Here is a 15,730-nt window from a genome sequence, read left to right as displayed (position 1 = left end):
AAAAAAAAAAAAAAGTTAAATAGTGCTGCAGGGTTATCATCAAAAACAGTGTCCCCTCCTGCCCTACCCTGCTCCCCACTGCTGATTCCTGCTTCCCAAAAGCAACCACTTTCAACTCTCAGCTGCTTCTCGTAATATTTCTATCCATACTTCTAAACAACGTACTCATTCTATCATTTCTTGATATTTGCCATCTTAATCATGTACTTTCCACTACCAAAGGTGAGAATTTAATTCTCATATTCCACTCCCAACACAAATGCTGCCCTCTCCTCCCTTCATCTTTCCATTGCAAAAATCATCATTTTCAATAAATCATTATTCAGAGTTTGTATCATGACTATGTAGACAGTACTCACGGCTGAGTCATAAAGAATAATATAAATATATTCCTTTCTTACATAATTTTTTACTCTTTTTTTCCCCCTTGAAGTAAGACTTCCTTGTTTTATGTGCTTGGTTTTCAGGAACTTATCCTTAATCCACTCCTAGACTCTCTGACAAGAGGTGGCCTCTGAGTGTCATCGATGTCTTAGTAACATCTGTCCTGGAACCTTTCATCTAATGTGGACAGCTGTCGTCCAGGCCTGCCTATATTATTGTCTTGAGTTATCTTCCCTCATCTTCCTCTTAGGAACTCCTTTGGCCCCTCTCCTGGGTTGAGTGCTCTGTGCCCTGCATTCTGTATTGTCCCTTGGTTTCCTCCTGTCGGTGGAACACATCATCTCAGAGCTTCCAAAAAAGGATGCATGCACAGTTAATTTTGGAAACCCCAAGTGTCTGAAAGTGCTTTTATTTCCCTCAGACTTGAGTATTAAAATGAGTAAAACTTGAAATCTAGGTGGGAAAAAATTTTCTGTCAGAATTTTTAAGGCTTTGCTTCATAGTTACCATTGAGAAGAAAAATGGCATTCTGATTCCTGATATGTACCATTTTTTTTTTTTCCTTCTAGGAGCTTTTGATATATGCTAAGCTTTCTGAACTTCCATTAGGATGAGCTTTGGGGTGTGTCTTTTTCATCCACTGGGCTAGACACTTAGTGGGCCCTTTTAATCTAAATACTATATCCTTAGATATGGAAAATTTCTTTTATTAGTTCTGTGATTTTCCTAACCTCTGTTTCTCTGTTCTCTCTTTCTAGAACTACTATTCAGATATTGGATCTCCTCAGCCAACTTTTAATTTTCTTATCTCCAACTTAATCTTTAAACCCTTCTATTGCTTTTTTCTTTCTACCGTTATATGTACGTAAATTTCTAAAAGCTCTTCGTGTCATCTTCCTATTCCTTTTTACGGCCTCTTCTTCTTGTTGCACATACCGTATTTTCTCTAAAAACATTGAGGATCTTAATTATAGTCTGGTTTTCCTTTTTAAAAAATTTTTCAGCTCTCTATATTGTTTTTGCCCAGTTCCTTTTTTCTGTCTGTTGATCCTTGGCTGTTCATTCTCATTTTAATGTGAGCCATTAAGAGTGGGAGGAGGAAGTATGGAGGTAATGCTTAAGGGATACCAAGTTTCTGTTAAGGGCGACAAAACAATCTGGAAATTGATAGTGGTGATGATTGCACAACACAGTAAGTATAACGAAAGTCATTGAATTGTACACGTAACAGTGGGTGAAGTGGCAAATGTTTTGTTATACATATATTGAACCACAATGAAATTAGAATAAAACAAAAAGAGAATTAAAGGAAAAGAGTGAGCCACAAAACAGACTGGAAGCTCAGTGTAACCAGGTGGGGCCAACTGCCTGCTTGGCTTCACTGGAGGGTCAACAGGCAGAGACCCTGCCATTTCACGAGGAGGTCTCCATGTAACACAATCTACAGTTCTTTTCCCTTAGAGTGGTCACTTTCCCACCAAAAGTTCCTCCAGCTTTTAGCCTGGAGACATCCCCACTGAACTTGATTTTCTGAGCTCATCCCTGTTCTCAACTAGCTCCAGCTGTGCACCCAAGCTGGTCCTGCTCTCTCAGGACCTCAGAGTCTGCAGCAGTCACGTGGCTGCTTAAGTATGTGTGGCAGAGGGTTAGGAGTGATGGCTGACAGCCCAGGAATCTCACTGCTCCCTACAAAACTTTTAAACTGATCTTCAGGTTTTGAGTCCCATTCCACACTCCCCTAGTGGCTCCGTTTGCTGAGGCCTTCCAGGGAGCCATGGTACAAACCAACCAGCTTCCTGGTGGAGACCTCACACTGCAGATTTGGGTTTTACTTTCTCAGCTCTCCCATTTAGCTATCAACAATTAAACTCTGATTAACATCTCCCTTGTGCTCCTTCTCCTCTTCCATTCCTTCATCATGGAGGGTCTACACTTTTTTATACTTTATTGCCATTTTAAGAGATTTGAGGAAGGAATGAAAATCAACACTTGCTAATCCAAATACTTAACTAGAAGTCCCTGTGGTGATGAATTTCACATTTCTGAGCAGCATAATCCCATCCTTTATTCCAGATGAAATCTTACACAGAACCATAATACATGAAAACAGAACCGTGGAGGGAGGCCCACTCAGCCCTTCTGCTGTCTTTGGTTCTGGCAGACATCTCCACCAAAGCCTAGACTGGACACATTTGAAATCTTTGTTTCACACAAACCTTCCACTCCAGCAAAACTACTCCATGGAGCAGTCCCTACACACAGCTTTTACCTGCCCATGTGTCTACACTGTTCCCCCCCCCCCCGCAACCTGGAACTCGTCCCTCTTCTCATGTGAAATCCAGACTTTCCTGAAAGACTGAGTTAGATCCACTTCCTGCTGGGAGGCCATCCACAACCCTGTGGCTCTACAGTGGTCCTCTCCCCGCTCACCAGTGGTCTAAGCACCATCTCAGAGTCACACAGGAGTAAGTCACCGCATTCATCCTTAGCTACCAGGTCCTGGATACAATGACTGAGCCTCCTACAGGTTTCCCATGGGTTTGACATAAGAGGACGTCCATGATAATGTGAATCCTTCGGTCAATCTCGCTCCTTGGTGATCAAGGTCTGCTGAAGAATGGCCCCATGGGTAGCTCCAGAATTGCTCTCACCACTTTAATAGTTCCCTGGGATAGGACTTTCTCCACTAATTAGCTACGAATGCTTAGGCTTTCAATCATTCTGTTCTCTCTGCATTCCCAACTATTACAGAGCAGAAATAAAAGTCAGGGGCTCAAAGCTCTTTGCTTAAAACTCAAGAAGAATTCATAGGCTCAGCTGGTTGTAAAGCTTGGCCACCTCCTAGGAAAACATTAAAAAAAAAAAACTCTAATTGTCGTGGAGTTACTTCCAATTCATAGTTCACCCTATAGGACACAGCAGAACTGTCCCATAAGGTTTCCAAGATTGAAAATCTTCATGGATCCTGCAAAGTGGCTGGACGTTTAAACTGCCGACCTTCTGGTTAGCAGCTGAGTGCTAACCACTGCACCTTCACGGCTCCTTGTAAACTCTCCTAGAAATAAGAAAGCTTGATCTAGTGTCCAACCTTAAAACGTAAAAAAGAGTAATTCCTTAGCTATCTTTAGAAGATGAGTATCTTTACTTAGATTCTATCCAAATGCTCACTAGAACCAGCCTATATAACTTATATACCAGAGAGGTTAAAAGGTAGCAACCGAGAAACACATAGTTACTGCTGCCTTTAAACATACATGTTGTAAATATATAAAGTACAGGTGTACGATATGCACTGTTAAAAGTCAGTATTTAAACACAGTGCGCAAAAACAATGTTCTACATCCTACTTTGGTGAATAGTGACTAGGGTCTTAAAAGCTTATGAGTGGCCATATAAGGTGCAACTATTGGTCTCTCCTCATCCAGAGAAGAGTGAAAAAAAATCAAAGAAAACAATTAGTCCAAAGGAAACAATCCAAAGGACTAATGGAGCACATGAACCCCAAACTCTATGACCCTAAGACCAGAAGAACTAGATGGTGCCCCGCTACCACAGCTCACTGCTCTGAAAGGGATCACAGTAAGAGGTCCCAGATAGAGTGGGGGAAAATGTAAAACAAAACTCAAAATCATAAAAAAGACCAGACTTACTGGTCTGCAGAAGACTGGTGGAACCCCAACACTATGGCCCTTAGACATCCTTCAAGCTAGGAACCGAACAGAACCCCCATGACTCAAATGACAGTCAAATACACAGGCCTATAGGTGATAAGTAATATCACGAGGGTACACACTCATTAGAACAATCAAGCAAATGAGATCAAGAGGACAGCACAAGCCCAGTTAGAGAGCTAAGAGGGAACAAAGAGAAAGTTTATTTCATAAACTTTCATCCAAATCACAATTTAAAATATTTTTAAAAAGTCAGTGTTTATGACAAGGGACAAGGTTGTAATCACTTCTTGGTCACAATCAGCTACCCAGAGAGAACGAGTAGTTGAACCTGTGGGCCCGGGATCATAGTCACAGGGGACATCAAGCTCAATTGGCATTACATACTACACAAAACATTGTTCCACCTCTTACTTTGGCGAGTAGTAACTGAGATCTTAAAAGCTTGCAAGCAGCCATCTAGATGCAACAATGGGTCTCTCCTCATCCAGAGCAAAGAAGAATGAAGAAAACCAAAAGTCATGGAAAGAATTAGTCCTCATGACCGGTACACAATGCAATCCTCAGCCTATACAACTATGACACCAGAAGAACTAGATGGTGCCCGGCTACCACTGTGATCTATGGAGGAGATCCTTGATAGAGAGGGAGAACAATGTGCAACAAAACTCAAAATCATTTGGGAAAAAAAAAAAAAGGGGACCAGGTTTGCTGGTCTGATAGAGCCTGGTGGAACCACTGAGACTATGACCCCTAGCTGCCCTTCAGGTCTAGAACTGAACCCATACCTGTGGCTTCCAGACAAACAAAAGACAGGCATATGAGTTAAACATTTACCTGAGGTAGATATACTCCTTGGAGAGAACAATCATGGCATAAAGAGGATCTTTTTATGCACAGGGAGACAGTTCAGGAGGCAGGAGTGCATGGAGGGATGGACACAGGGAAGAAGTAACTACTGGGAGGAAGTGGGAGGGGAGCTGTTGCATTGGGGTAAATTGTAGTCAATGTCATGAGACAATGTGTGTGTGAACTGCTGTATGGAAAGTGAATTTGCTCTGTAAATTTTCACCCAAATCACAATTTAAAAAAAAGATTCTCAGTGACAGAGAGAAAAGGAGTGAGGGTACAGTGGAGAAAAAAAAAAAAAGTCAATGTTTAATTTGTAACACACTTGGGGCAATGTGAACAGTGACTAGGTATGAATGATATTAAGGAAATACTGGAAATGACATTGTGATTTTATTTTTAGTAAGAGAACATTTTTAAAAATATATACTGAACTATTTGTGGATAAATGCACATAATGTCTAGGATTTTGCTTCATAATAATAGAGATTAAGAAATGGGAGGTGGGTGAGAGTTACAGATCAGGAGTTGTCAATTTTTTCTGCAGCAGTCACAATTAGGCTTTGCAGACTATATAGTCTCTGTCACGATTGCTCAGCCCTGCCACTGTACAGCAAAAACAGCCACACATAATGAGTAAACAGATGAGTGTAGCTACGTTCAATAAAACTTTATTGAAAAAAAGATGGAGGGCCAGGCTGCCCACAGGCTGTAGTCTGCCAACCCCTGGTATAAATGAATTAAGAATGGCCATGAGTTGATAATTATTGAAGTTGAATGAGCACACAGGGGTTCACTATACTATTCTCTCTAGTTTTGTGTATGTTTGACGTTTTCGATAATAAAATGTTCAAAAATGTTTTTAAGAAGTCAGTATTTAACTTTGGTAACTTAACTTGTCTTCAAGCCAAAGCAGAAAAAAGAGTGAAGACTAATGATGACAGATTATGAGTTTCATTCCCAGAAGGTTAAAGAAAAAGAAGAAAACAAGCATCCTACTGGAAAACTGAAGCTGGAAGAAGCCCATCCATGGAAATTTGTGGGACCAGAAGGTGAGGCAGCATTTGCCAGGTGCACATGTGACAGATGAACTGAACAGAGCACACAGGCTCTCTCCACACTCACTACCGCTGACATCCTTTCCCTTTGCAAACTTAGGAGGGCAAGCGTTCACATTTTATGCAGGAGCCCTGTGGGGCTGCTTTACCGAGAAGTGGTTCTTTCCTACAAGCAGAATACATTCCCTTGTGAAAGCTCTCAGGACTGGGAGACACATGTGGAAAGAACTTTCTGTCCCTGGCAGACAGGGAACCAAGCCTTTTCCTTAAACTTGGACAGTCTTCCTTCACTTGGAAGCCTCACTCATCCTCTGGTTTTGGAGGACTTAACTCCCTCTCACAAAGCCCAGCTTATGGTGAAGACGCTGCCTTCAGGAATAGGTTGGGCACAGGACACTGGGAAATGCATCAACACTCTATCTCAGCTTCTCTCTGCCCTTGTTTCCCAGAGAGGCTCCAGAAACTCTAGCATGCTCTGAGAAGTGAAAGCAGAACTAAGTAAGTGAATAGGAAAATCATCCAAGAGACTCGGGATAAATGTCACTGTAGTTTGCTGGTTCTGCTAAAAAGGACTGAAAACCTGGCCACAAGAGGGGTATCTCTGTGGGATGAAATGACTGGCAGCATCAAGACACCAATGGCCCAGGGGTCTTCCAGCTCTTCCTCCTCCAGTACACCACACTGTGGTAAATCTGCATACCACTTATTAAAGACCATGGCCTTCAAGTCATGGACCAGAAACCCATGGGGAGAAGGGAAAAACAAAGAGAGAAGAAAGAATGTAGAAGGGAAGACTGTGGGAGGGAAACAAGTAGACGGATATGGTGGCAAGTAGTGGGCAAGAAGTCGGATGACCCCACAGTGCCAGAGGCTCATCCATCCATGCCTTACCCTGGAGGAAGAGGCCGTTCCCAGGTGGTAGTCTTGGTATTGTGGTCGACATAATAGACACGCCCATTGGGCAGCTCTCGCTGCTCCCATCTGAAAAATAAAGTTAAAAGAAGCATGAGTCAGAGGGTAAAAGTCCTGTTAGCAAAAGGAGCCATTCACCATGATATGACTAATTTTAAAGGAAGCATCAAAGACGAAATGTAGGATTGACCCAGGAGTAGAGCTAGCTCCATGCTGTCCTTGACAATGACACCAAGGAGTACTTTTTGAGGAAACTAACAGTTCCCTTTATGGCATCAATGCCGTATGATATGCCACGGATGGCTCTAAAGTTCCCTAAACAATCTAGATGGACCTAAAGCCCATGGAGTTTTCTACATCAGGGTTTACTGGCCATTTAGGGATCAAAGACCTCTTTGGGAGAGTAAAGAAAGCCAAAGACCCTTTCCCTCCAAAAGGTACTTACCAAAAAACACTCATATGCAATTCGAGGGGTTCATGGACCTCTCCTTTTTTTTCTGGGCTCTCCAGCTTTTTAAGCCTACCCACCATACCAAAAAACCAAACCCAATGTTACTGAGTCAATTCCAACCCAGAGTGACTTTACAGGACAGAGCAGAACTGCCCAATAGGGTTTCCAAGGGTATAATCTTTACAGAAGCTGAAAGGGGCTGAAAACCTGGCCACGACAGGGGTATCTCTGCTGGATGAAATGATTGGCAGCATCAAGACACCAATGGGCTAGTGACAACAATCTCCCAGAACAGCTGGTGGCTTCAAACCACCTACCTTTCGTTTAGCAGCCAAGCACTTTAACCACCGCACCACCAGGGCTCCTTTTAGCCTACGCCACCTCTTCAAGCAAGAAAGTACATGCCTACTCTTGTTCTCCTAGTAGCATATATATTCATGATCATGCTTATTTTTCAAACACAGAATTCATTCAAAGAGAGGTCTTTACCAAAGAGACCTAGGTGAGTCAAGTAACATAGCATACTGGTACTCCTAGACTACTCAACCCATTAAATTAAGTTCATGTGACACTGGGGTGGTGAGGGTGGCACTCCTGATGAAACCATCTGTGCTAAGGAAGGACAAGGAGGTAGCAGATGGTCCAAAGATATCATCCACAATCACCACAAAACACAGCCAACCACCACCCCATTCCCACACTCCCATTTTTTGTATACTCAACACAGTGTGACAGTAACTCCACTTACCTAGAACATATAATCTATATATAAATTATACAAACATTTAAACATATATATGTATATAAAGCACGTGACTTTATAAAGATGCTAATGGTTCCGATTGCCTGTATATTTTATGTTGAGATTCGTTTGTTTGTTTGTTTGTTTATTTCTTTTGGTGCTTTGGGTGCAAATTTACAAAGCAAATTTGTTTTACATTCAGCAGCTCATGCTCATTTGATTCCACAGTCCTGATTAACATCCCCCAACCATGAAAAACTCTCCTCCCCTCCTCTCCTGGCAACCACCCTCTCCCTGTGCCCATCTTAACTCTGCATTCCTGTCTGTCCAACTTTCCCTCTGGGTGAATGCTGCCCCTCTGGTGTTCTCATGGCTGATTGACCTAAGGGGTGCATCTCCCTAGGTACATCACCCTGAGGTAGATGTTCTTTGTGTAGGTCTTTCTACTGTTGGGCTGAGAGCCAATCCATGGAAGTGAGTCCATTTCTAAGCCCAAAGGGTAACCCAGGGCTACAGTCTTGGGGGTTCCCCCCCCCCCAAGTTTTTATCCAACCATTAATTCTGGTCATTTTTGTGTTTTTATAATTTTTTTTCCACATTTTCCCTCCCATTCTATCCAGGATCTCCAATTCTGATCCCTTTCCAAGTGCTTAGCATTGGTAGCTGGGCACCATCTAGTTTTTCTGGTGTCGGGGTCATGAAGGCTGAGGTCCTCTCGGTCCATCTTATCCTTGGACTAATTGTTTCCAGATGCCTTTGATTTTCTTCATCCTTCTTTGTTTCAGATGAGAGAAGACCAACAGTTGCATCTTAGATGGCTGCTCGAAAGCTTTTAAGACCCCAGTCACACCTTACCAAAATAGGTTGTAGAACAAGATTTTTATGTACTGTGTTATACCAATTGAGCATACTGCCCCCCCAAGACTACAGTCCCAAGTCCGTAGGCCCAGTGATTCTCTCTCTCAAGGTGTTTGGTTGTCTCTGAGAAGTTACTCCAATTCTGTCTTTTGTTGCTTCTGTAATGTATGTGGCTAATTTAGTAGCACAAGTGTATATGTAAGATTATTTTGAGCGAAATCTATCCTTGGTCTAGGGTATATTCCTGTTTGCCTACCCCAACCTGATCTTCTCACCTGTCTATGCATTTATGCATAGCCTGGTGTTTGGTGTTAGTGGTAATGCAGTATTGTGCATGTAATAGTATTTGCCTAAAAAAAAAAAAAAAAAATTGTATTTGCCTCAGTTGTCTAGATCTTATGTGCATATTTCAGTGTCCTTCCTTTCCCCAATGTCATTATGCTGGTCATAGACTCTTTCCATACTGTCCCTCCCCTCACCCAAAACAACATGTGACCCCCAACTAGTCTGACATTTTCCCTCCCGTCCCTGGTAAGCAACAAAGTGAATTTCCTTCCCTGAGTAAACCTTTTGTTGACTTTTTATAATAATGGGCTCATACAATATTTCTCCTTCTGTTATTGACTTGTCTCATTCAACATAATGTCCTCCAAATTCATCCACATTGTAACATGATTCTTGTATTCTACACTATTCTTTAATGTTGCATAATATTCCCCTGTGTGAATGCACCATAGTTTGGTTATCCATTCATCTGCTGATGGGCATTTAGGTTGTTTCCATCTCTTTGCTATAGTGAATTGTGCTGCAATGCACATGGGTGTGCATATGTCTATTCATTTCCAGTCTCTCACCACTTTAGGATAAATGGAAGTGCTGGAACAAATGGCATTTCTATTTTCAGTTTCTTAAGGCAACACCATACTACTTTTCCATAATGGCTGTAACATTATGCAGTCCCACCAGCAGTGTATGAGAGTTCCAATCTCTCTACAACCTCGCCAGCATTTGTTATTTTCTGTCTTGTTGAACTTTGCTACTAGTGCTGGGGTGAGATGATACATCATTGTTGTTTTTGTTTTTAATTTTTTATTGTGATTTGAGTGGAAGTTTACAGACCAGATTCATTTTCCACACAGCAGTTCATATACACTTTATTGCATGACATTGACTGCAATTTCCTGCAATGTAACAGCTCTCTTCCTACTTCCTCCCCATAGTTACTTCATCCTTGTCCTTCCCTCCCATGCACTTCCACCCCCTGAGCGGTCTCCCTGTGCATACACTGCCCTTCTGTTCTCCCATGACTGATCTCTCCAAGGAGTGTATCCACCTGATGTAAGTGTTCAGCCCATATGCCAGTCTTTTATTGGGCTGGAAGCCACAGGAGTTGAGTTCAATTCCAGACGTGAAGGGCAGCTAGGGACCATAGTCTCAGGGGTTTCACCCGATTCTATCAAATCAGCCAATCTGTTCTTTTTTTAAAAAAAAAAAATATAATCTTGAGTTTTGTTCCACATTGTTCTCCCACTCTATCCAGGATCTCCTACTCAGATCCCCCTCCGAGTGGTTGACAGTGGTAGCCAGGCACCATGTAGTTCTATGGTGTACCAGTCACTTGGACTAATTGGTTCCATGCATCTTTGGTTTTCTTCATTCTTCTTTGCTCTGGATGAAGGAGAGATCCATCTTTGCATCTAGATGGCTCCTTGCAAACTTTTAAGATCCCAGTCACTACTTACCAAAGTAAGAGGAGGAGCAATGTTTTTGTGTAGTATGTTATGCCAACTGAGTTTGATGTCACCTGCGACCATGGTCCCAAGCCCACAAGTCCAACTACTCACTCCCTCTTGTAGCTGACTGTGGCCAAGAAGTCACCATAACCTTGTCCCTTGTCAGCTCAAATATATACCTGGACAATTACAGAACATACAAACAGGCTTACAGAAACATCGTCTGCCAACCCTATACATGGTCATGGGCACACTCTTCCCTGCCTAGACATACCTGATCGTTCAGCTTGTCTATCCATCTGTTCACCTGGAGATCCATGTTTGCCATCACTGACAACACAGTACTGTATGTGCAAAAGGGTTTATCTTTGTTGTCTGTACCTCCCATGCACCTCTCTATGTCTCCCTCTTCCTGAATGCCACTGTGTTAATCACTCATGTTTGGTGCATTGTCCATCCTTTCACCCAAATCAATACTTAATCTCTACCTACCTAGCAGCGTTCCCCCAGCTCCACCCCTGGTAACCAACCAAGAAATCTTCCTTCCATATATAAACCTTTCCTTGACTTCTCACGATAGCAGACTGTGGTGGTTAGGTTTTTGTGTCAGCTTGGCTGGGCCTGGTTGAATGGCTGGGCAGCCGGTGATAGTTATTCCCCATGATGAGACTGGCAATCAACTCTGTGGTGGGATCTACCACAAGCAGCTGAGTAGCTGCCTTTGGGATATAGTCTGTTTCCTGTATTTAAGGAGAAGCCTTGGGAATGGTCTCTAGCCTAGGGCAAGCTTGGACCCTGCACGTAGCTGTGTCGTTGCTCAGCAGCCTGCGATGCTTTGCCGACCTTGGGACTTACAATGGACTTAAGTAAATGGCCTGCCGTGTGGTTTGGTAACATCAGGACTGTGTCTTTTTACTTGTCAACCTTGGGGCTTCTCAGCCTCAGCAGCCAGCAGCTGTCTGAGTGAAGAAACACCTCTAGCTCCAGTGGGCCAGGAGCAGGAAGCAGAGCTGGACCCCAAGGTTGAGGGGCTTTCACCCAGCCCCGAGAGCCCGGCACTGTAAACTTGGACTTAAATCCTCCAAATTGTAAGAATAAACTCCTGTTTGTTAAGGCCATCCCATTTGTGGTATATTCTTGTCAGAGCAGTGCTAGGTAACCAGAACATGGACTAATACAATATTTGTCCTTCTGTGATTGATTGATTTCACTCAGCATAATGTCATCTAAGTTCAACCACGTTATGCGGTGTTTTGCAGAATCTACATTTTTCTTTAGGGTTGCATAGTATACCACTGTGTCTATGTACCACAGTTTGGTTATCCGTTCTTCTGTTGATGAGCACACAGGCTGTTTCCATCTTTTCTGCTAATGTAAATAGTGCTGCGATGAACATGGGTATGCATGTATCTGTTCTTGTCCTGGCTCTTACTTCTTTAGGATATATATCCAGTAATGGGATTGCTGCGTCAAATGGTATTTCTAAGTCCAACTTTTTAAGAAATCACCAGACTGCTTTCCACAGTGGTTGTACCATTTTACAGGCCCACCAGCAGTGGATGAGCATCCCAATCTCTCCACATCCTCAACAGCATTTGTTATTTTCTGCCTTGTTGAACTTTGCTATTACTGCTGGGGCTAGATGGTATCTCATTGTTGTTTTGATTTGCATCTCTCTAAAGGCTAATGATCATGAGCGTTTCCTCGTGTGTTTGTTGGCTGCTAGTATATCTTCTTTAGTGAACTGTCTGTTCATATCCCTTGCCCATTTTTTAATTGGGTTGTTTGTCTTTTTGATCTTGAGGTGTTGAGGTTTTCTATAAATTTTGGAGATAAGTCCCTTGTCAAATATATCATAGCCAAATATTTTTTCTTAATCTGTAGGTTCTCTTTTTAAACGTTTGGAAAAGTTTTTCAATGTGCATAAGAATTGAATTTTTAAAAGGTCCCAGTCATCAAGCTTCTCTTCCACTGCCTGTGCATTTTGGGTTATGTTTGATAGTCTATACATTCTGTAGATTAAGTCCCCTATTTTATCTTTGATGAGCTTTATAGTTTTGGGTTTTACATTTAAGTCTTTGATCCAACCTGAGTTTGTTTTTGTGTCTGGGGTGAGGTATGGGTTTTGTCCCATTTTCCTGCAAGTGGATCACCAATTTTGCCAGCACCATTTGTTAAAGAGGCTATCTATTTCCTCATTTAATGGGGTTTGGTCCTTTGTCAAAGATCAGCTGTCCATAGATGGATGAATCTATTTCTGGGTTTTCAATTCTGTTCCACTGGTCTATCTGTCTATCATTGTACCAGTACTATGCTGTTTTAACTACTGTGGCTATGTAATAGCTTTTGAAAACTGGAAGTATGAGACCTCCTACTTTGTTTTTCATCTTCAGCAGTGCTTTGCTTATCTGAGGTCTCTTTCCTTTCCATATGAAATTAGTGATTGGCTTTTCCATGTCCTTAAAAAACACTGATGGAATCTGAATTGGGATATTGCACTGAATGTGTAGATTGCTGTGGGTAGTATTGACATTTTCACAATACTCAGTCTTCCTATCCATGAACATGGCAAGTTCTTCCATTTAGGTAGATCCCTTGTAGTTTCTTGTAGTAGTGTTTTATAGTAAGATTTATTTTTGTAGTAAAATTTATTCCTAAATATTTTACCTTTTGGGTAACTATTGTAAATGATATTGTTTTCCTCATTTCCTTTTCAGAGGCTTCTTTGTTGATGTAGAGGAATCCAACAGATTTTTATATGTTGATCTTGTATCCTGCCACTTTGCTGAACTTTTCTGTTAGTCCCAGTAATATTTTTGCTGAGTCTCTTACGTTTCTATGTATAGGACCATGTCATCTGCAAAGAGAGATACCTTCACTTCTCTGCCAGTTTGGATGCCTTTTATTTCTCTCTCTTGCCTTCCTGTCCTGGCTAGGACTTCCAATGTTAAATAGAAGTGGAGATAGAGGGCATCTTGTCTGGTTTCCATTTGCAAGGGGAATGCTTTGACTCTTTCTTCATTAACGATAATGTTGACTGTTGGCTTTGTGTATATACCCTTTATTATGTTGAGGATTTTCCCTTCTATCCCTATTTTGCTGAGAATTTTGAACAGGAATGGATGTTGGATTTTATTGAATGCATTTTCTGCATCAATTGATATGATCGTATGGTTGTTTTCTTTATGTGATGGTTTACATTGATTGTTTTTCTGATGTTGAACCATCCTTGCATACCTGGTATGAATCTCACTTGGTCATGATGTATTATTTTCTTGATACATTGTTGGATTCTGTTGGTTAGGATTCTATTTAAGATTTTTGCATCTATATTCATGAGGGATACTTGTCTATAGTTTTCCTTTTCAGTGGCATCTTTCCCTGGTTTTGGTATCAGTGTTATGCTTCCTTCATAGAATGCATTTGGGAGTATTCCATCTTTTTCTATGTTCTGGAATAGTTTGAGTACTATAGGTGTCAGGTCTTCCCTGAACATTTGGTAAAATTCTCTAGTGAAGCCGTCTGGGCCAGGACTTTTTTTGTGTGTGGAGGTTTTTTATGACCTGTTTAATTTCTTCTGTTATGAGTCTGTTCAAGTATTCTATCTCCAATTGGAATAGTTTAAGTAGGTTTTGTGTTTTGAGAAACTTGTCTATCTCTTCTAGGTTCTCGAATCTGTTGGGGTACATTTCTTCATAATTTTCTGTTATCTTTTTTATTTGTTAGTTCTGTTGTGATGTCACCCTTTTCGTTTATTATTCATGTTATTTGCTTCTTCTCTTTCTTTTCCTTTGTTAAATTTGCCAAGAAGCTCTGGTGGTATAGTGTCTCAGGCATTTGACTGCTAACCAGAATGTTGGTGGTTCAAACCCATCAGCCACTACATGAAATGAAGACAGGGCAATCTACTCCCATAAAGATTTACCTCCTCAAAAACCCAAAGGGAGTCACTATGAGTCAGAATCTACTCGATGGCAGTGAGTTTAGGTTTTGATTTTTTGGGGTCAATTTTCTACTTTATTTCTGCTCTGATCTTTATTATTTCCTTACTTCTGGATACTGTAGGTTTCTTTTGTTGCTCTTTTTTTAATTGTTGGAGTTGTTGAGTTAAGGTATTGATTTTAATTCTTTCCTCTTTTTTGATGTGTGCATTTATCGCTATAAATTGACCTCTGAGTCTTTCTTTCACTGCATCTTCATTTCTCATTTGTTTCTAGGAATTTTTTTTATTTCACACTTTATTTCTTCCGTTACTCAGTAGTTTTTGGCCAGTGTATTACTCAGTTTCCACATATTTGATATTTTTTCCTTGATCTTCCTATCATTGATTTCTAATTTTATAGTAATGTGATCTGAGAAGATGCTTTGTATTATTTCAGGGTTTTTGAATATATTGAGGATTCCTTTTTCTCCTAACATATGATCTATTCTGGAGCATGATCCATGTGCACTGGAGGAGAATGTGTATTGTGCTTTTGTTGGGTGGAGTGCTCTGTATATGACTATGAGATCAAGTTGGTTGATTGTGTTGTTGAGTTCTTCTGTATCATCGAGTTTTTTTCTAGTTCTGTCCCTCCTTGAAAGTGGTGTGTTAAGCTCTCCTACTACTATTGTAGAGTTGTCTATTTTCCCCTTCAATTCAGTTAATATTTGCTTTATGTATTTCGGAGCTCTTTCATCAGGTGCACAGATATTTATTATGGTAATGTCTTCTTGGTCAATTGACCCTTTCAGCATCATAAAGTGTCCTTTCTCCCTTATGCTGGTTTTCACCTTGAAGCCTATTTTATAAGAAATTAATATTGCCACTCCTGCTCTGTCTTGGTTGCCATTAGCTCGATATATTTTTTTCCACCCTTTAATTTTTAATTTATTTTTATCTTTCTGTTTAAGGTGGGTCTCTTATAGGCAGCATATCAATGGGTTTTCTTTTCTTATCTAATCTGCCACTCTCTCTCTTGACTGGTGCATTTAGTCCATTCACACTGAGTATAATTAGCGATAGATGTGAATTTATTGCTGTCATTCTACTGTGTTTTTGTTGTGTTGTTGGTGATTTCCTTGTTCCAAAT

The 15,730-nt window shown here is 41.1% G+C and overlaps 1 protein-coding gene across 1 annotated transcript in view; it reads right to left on the bottom strand.

The window, feature by feature from the left end:
- WWP2 (WW domain containing E3 ubiquitin protein ligase 2) overlaps nucleotides 1-15,730 on the bottom strand; it is a 151,986-nt gene that overhangs the window by 26,897 nt on the left and 109,359 nt on the right. Inside the window, exon 8 of the mRNA XM_007940315.2 lies at nucleotides 6,854-6,943. Coding sequence (XP_007938506.1) covers nucleotides 6,854-6,943 — 90 coding nt within the window. The remainder of the gene's footprint in view (nucleotides 1-6,853; nucleotides 6,944-15,730) is intronic.

This window comes from Orycteropus afer, unplaced genomic scaffold (assembly GCF_000298275.1).
Source record: "Orycteropus afer afer isolate SDZICR_OR568_19922 unplaced genomic scaffold, OryAfe1.0 scaffold00067, whole genome shotgun sequence".
Taxonomy (NCBI): Eukaryota; Metazoa; Chordata; class Mammalia; order Tubulidentata; family Orycteropodidae; genus Orycteropus; species Orycteropus afer.
This window is presented reverse-complemented; position numbering and strand designations above follow the sequence as displayed.